The sequence below is a fragment of the Ruditapes philippinarum genome, unplaced genomic scaffold (assembly GCF_026571515.1).
Source record: "Ruditapes philippinarum isolate M1 unplaced genomic scaffold, ASM2657151v2 ctg15909_1_1_1_1, whole genome shotgun sequence".
Taxonomy (NCBI): Eukaryota; Metazoa; Mollusca; class Bivalvia; order Venerida; family Veneridae; genus Ruditapes; species Ruditapes philippinarum.
The window spans coordinates 4,143-8,050 of record NW_026854366.1 but is presented as its reverse complement, the minus strand read 5'-3'; the positions used below and the strand labels follow the sequence as shown (position 1 = coordinate 8,050).

At 43.9% G+C, this 3,908-nt stretch overlaps 1 protein-coding gene across 1 annotated transcript; it reads left to right on the top strand.

Moving 5' to 3' along the window:
- Nucleotides 1-820: 820 nt before the first annotated feature.
- On the top strand, nt 821-1,799 carry LOC132739977 (3'-5' ssDNA/RNA exonuclease TatD-like; the record flags this gene model as incomplete). The annotated part of the gene is made up of 1 exon (XM_060727831.1): nt 821-1,799. A coding segment is annotated over exon 1 (979 nt), but the record flags the coding sequence as incomplete, so codon positions are not given.
- Nucleotides 1,800-3,908: the final 2,109 nt, after the last annotated feature.

Here is a 3,908-nt window from a genome sequence, read left to right as displayed (position 1 = left end):
TCCAGTTAGGTATCCTTCTCCGGTAAAGAAACGTGTTCCGTCAGAGAAAGACGTTGATGTGTCCACAAAAAGTCGAAGACGACCAAGAAGACGTCATCGTCACAGGAGTGACAAGGAGGGAATGCTGCCTTGCGGACGTGGCATGACTGTTGACTTGCCTGGTCAATTGAGCTATGTAAGCTCCAGGGACGACAGATCTGAATCCCGAGATGTCAGCAGTGGTGCTATTCCCAAGAAACCGAAGGTGAGTCATTCTGACCGGGGACAAACGTCCTCCGTTGAATGCATCGCAGGAGAAAGTTCTTCCCTGGGACGCGGCTCCTACCAAGGGACAAAACTTAAGGTGGTTGGTAGTCGCCCTAAGGAAAGATCAAATGCAGCATCATCCAGTAAAGACGGGACAAGGCGGTCTACCACCGAGGAAAAAGGTAAGATACAGGTAACTGTACCTAACCTAGAAACGTTAGACCATCATCAGTTCAGCAGCAAAGGTCATCCAGCAACCTTGTTTGATTCCGGAGTGCAACATTCGAAATGCGTATCCAAAGAGTCATGCGTTCCAGCACCATATCCCTAATCTTTCCAAGGAGGGGATGGAATTGGAGGAAGTGACACGAAAACGTGTAGCAGCCCTCAAGCTGATGACTGGTTTGTTGCTAGGTAATCGAGCCAAGCTCGAGGACCTGGTAAAGTACATGAACGGCACTGAGCAGGTTCCTCGTGACAGTGACCGGGAGGTGTCAACCAGATTAAAGGAGGAGATGGAGGATATGTCTCGGGAATTATTCCAAGAACTCCCTGAGCGAATGTCATCTCGCCAATGAATTCTTTTGCAGCTGTCATCCAGTGGGGCGTATTGATTGTTATCATAGCTAAGCTTGAACCGAGACATCGTCTGATGGAGCAGTTCCATTACTCCGAGGAGCCCTCAGAGCCTACCGAAGCCCCAGCCGATGTACCAGAGGGATTTGATAGCCACTTCCACCTGGATAGATTGCAGGGAGTGATGCGTATGCGTGGAGCCAGTTTAGCCGAAATAAATCAGGCGACTGGTGACCCCTACCATCGAGTAAACCTTGTGGGAGCTGTGGCTAACTTCTGTGACCCAGCTACTTACCCCTCCGAAGATATGGTAAGGAAACTTTACCAAGGAGTGTCTGTAACTATCGGTCTGCATCATAAGGATGTCGGCGAGGTTACAGATGACACATTGAAGCGGATGGAATCCCTTCTACAGATGCCAGAGGTTGTCGGTCTTGGAGAGGTTGGCATTGACCACACAGTGTCACCAGAATTCTGGGGGAGCCAACTTAGGATCCTTAACATTGCTTTGAGCTTTCTTCACGACATGCATGTTTTGATCATCCATTGTAGAAGCATGGTGCGTACAGGCGATACCAGTGAAGCCTACATGACTTTACTGTTTCATCTTCAGCCCAGGGTTCGAAAGGAACAAAACATCCATCTTCATTGTTTTACTGGCTCGGAGAGCATGGTCAAAGAGTGGACGTCGGTCTTCCCGAACACCTACTTTGGTTTTACCAGATTAGTTGACCGGTTCGATGAAGCTCAGCTAAGGGGATTAAGAGCTGTACAAGATAGCAGAATCCTTCTTGAGACAGATGCTCCATACTTCCAGTTCTCCGGGGGTAACAGTAAGCCGAAGTTTCGACATGGAACAAGATATTCCGCTCCCATATTAATTGGCATGACTGCTGCTGTAGTTGCTGAGGGGCGACAAAAAGACCAGGTGGTATTACTTCGCAGGACTGTGGCTAACGCCAGGGTTTTGTATGGAGGTAAGTAATCAACTTGGGGTTCTGAGCTCTAACGGGCTTAGGAGCTGGATGCTGGAAGATGAAATATCAAAGATATCTTATTCTCGATCCAGTGGAGAACTTTCTATCAATAACTTGATGGATGGTGAATAACAGCATGGTAATCTGTCTTGCTAACGCCTGACATTGATAATCATCTGTATTTACAGGCCAACGCCTGTAAAGGCGGTCAAGAGGGTACTGGTTTGAAACCCAGGAGTGGACTAAGTAATCTCGGGGCGTACACTTCCAGGGAGAAGATTTCGTCTTTAAAGTCGGGGGGAGTGTGGTGAGATATGATAGTCTGATCATATCCGGAAGATTCCGATACCGGATGGACGAGATTTAGTCCGGGCATGACGAGCAAGATCGAAGCCGCCATCTTGATGGAACCTAGTGAAAAGACAACAAGACGAAATCTGAAGTAACTTATTGATATAAACAGTCATCCATACAGGGAAAGTGTTTTAAGGTAAGCATAACACTTTAATGTGTACTGCAAATATTTGTGCACATTATATTTAATCAATAAATTATATGCATTCATTTCTTTTTGGAAAATTTGACTTGTGGGTCAGGTGTGGGGGTTGTATTTTTGATCCTTGAAGATCGTTCAGCACGACATTATTGTTGTGCTTGTAGTATTTTTAGTTTCAACTTTTCGGCATTTTCTAGTTGGGTGGTTCCAATATTCCAACTTGAATAATGTTGAATCACCCTTAGGATATGTTGCCTGCTTTTTAAATTTGTCTTTTGACGTCTTATCTGTGATACGCAGGCTTCATAACCTCTGATCCCCTTTCAAAATTCCATTTTATTTAGTTCCGCCCATTGTTTTCTCGTTTAGGGCACACGCTTTTTATTACTTGGGGACCATACGCCGCTTTTCATGGAATGGCACGGAGGTGTCACATTGAAGGTTCCATGATAACCGCCGTATGAACACATCTGCGGATGTTTCTAAATTCGAAATTTTACTATTTCACGTTTAAATGTTGAATTCTGCTTAAGCCGGTGCTAGGGGGCGTGGACGGTAACTTGCACTTTCCAGTACCGTCCATGAATAGGCTCAATCAAACCGAGCCTGCAACATTTTCAATTTTGCCGTGTTGGGCTTTCTTTAGGGATTCTTTATTTATCAATTTCATTGAACGTCGCCCTTCCTTGTTGATCTTGTTTATCATATTTTATGCTCACAACCGTGTTGTTTGTGCCGTGTGGCGGCTGTAAAAAGTCTCCCTGTACATGCAATCAATGTTGTTAAATTTTCATCCTCAAGGGATTGTTCGGCATTCAGTGTTGGTGTCACCCTCCAAGTAGGTCATGTGGGGGTTGCGTTCATTGAACGCCGCTCTTCCTTGTTGATCTTATCATATTTTATGCTCACAACCGTGTTGTTTTTGCTGTGTGGCGGCTGTAAAAAGTCCCCCCTTACATGCAATCAATGTTGTTATATTTTCATCCTCAAGGGATTGTTCAGCGTTCAGCGTTGGTTTCCCCCTCCATTGGGTCATGTGGGGACTGCGTTAAGCTAGTGCTTTATTCTTTTTGGAGAAAAGTAAATCCATATTGCTGAAGCCAAACACTATGTGCACGTTAACCATTTTCCATGCAAGACTCGAAATGGAATGTCCTGTGTCTTCGACATTGCTTTGCAGGAGCGAGGGTTTGACAGTTTAACATTTAAGTTGCTGTTTATCCTTATTGATTAAAGTGGGTTGTTTTTATGTTAAAATCTTAATTGTTTGTGGACATTATATAAGTCATTATTTCAAATTATTTCATTATTTATTAGTTATTTACTAAGTTTGCCCACATTCTCTATGTTAATTATTCCATACATTCAGTTTTTTTTATAGGTTATATTATTTATTTAGATTTGGACAAATCATCATCAAATATATAAATGACATATTCTAAAGTATTTTTTCTGCTCACACATTCTTAATGAGCGAGGCTAAATACGCAAGTTGGTGAAGTCTATAGTGCAGCATCGAACGTGTGCAACCTGCAAGTGGTGGCGATGAATATGCCTGGTAGAAGGCAAAGATGTGTTTATAATCGCTATCACAGACACTTGGGGTTTGGAGC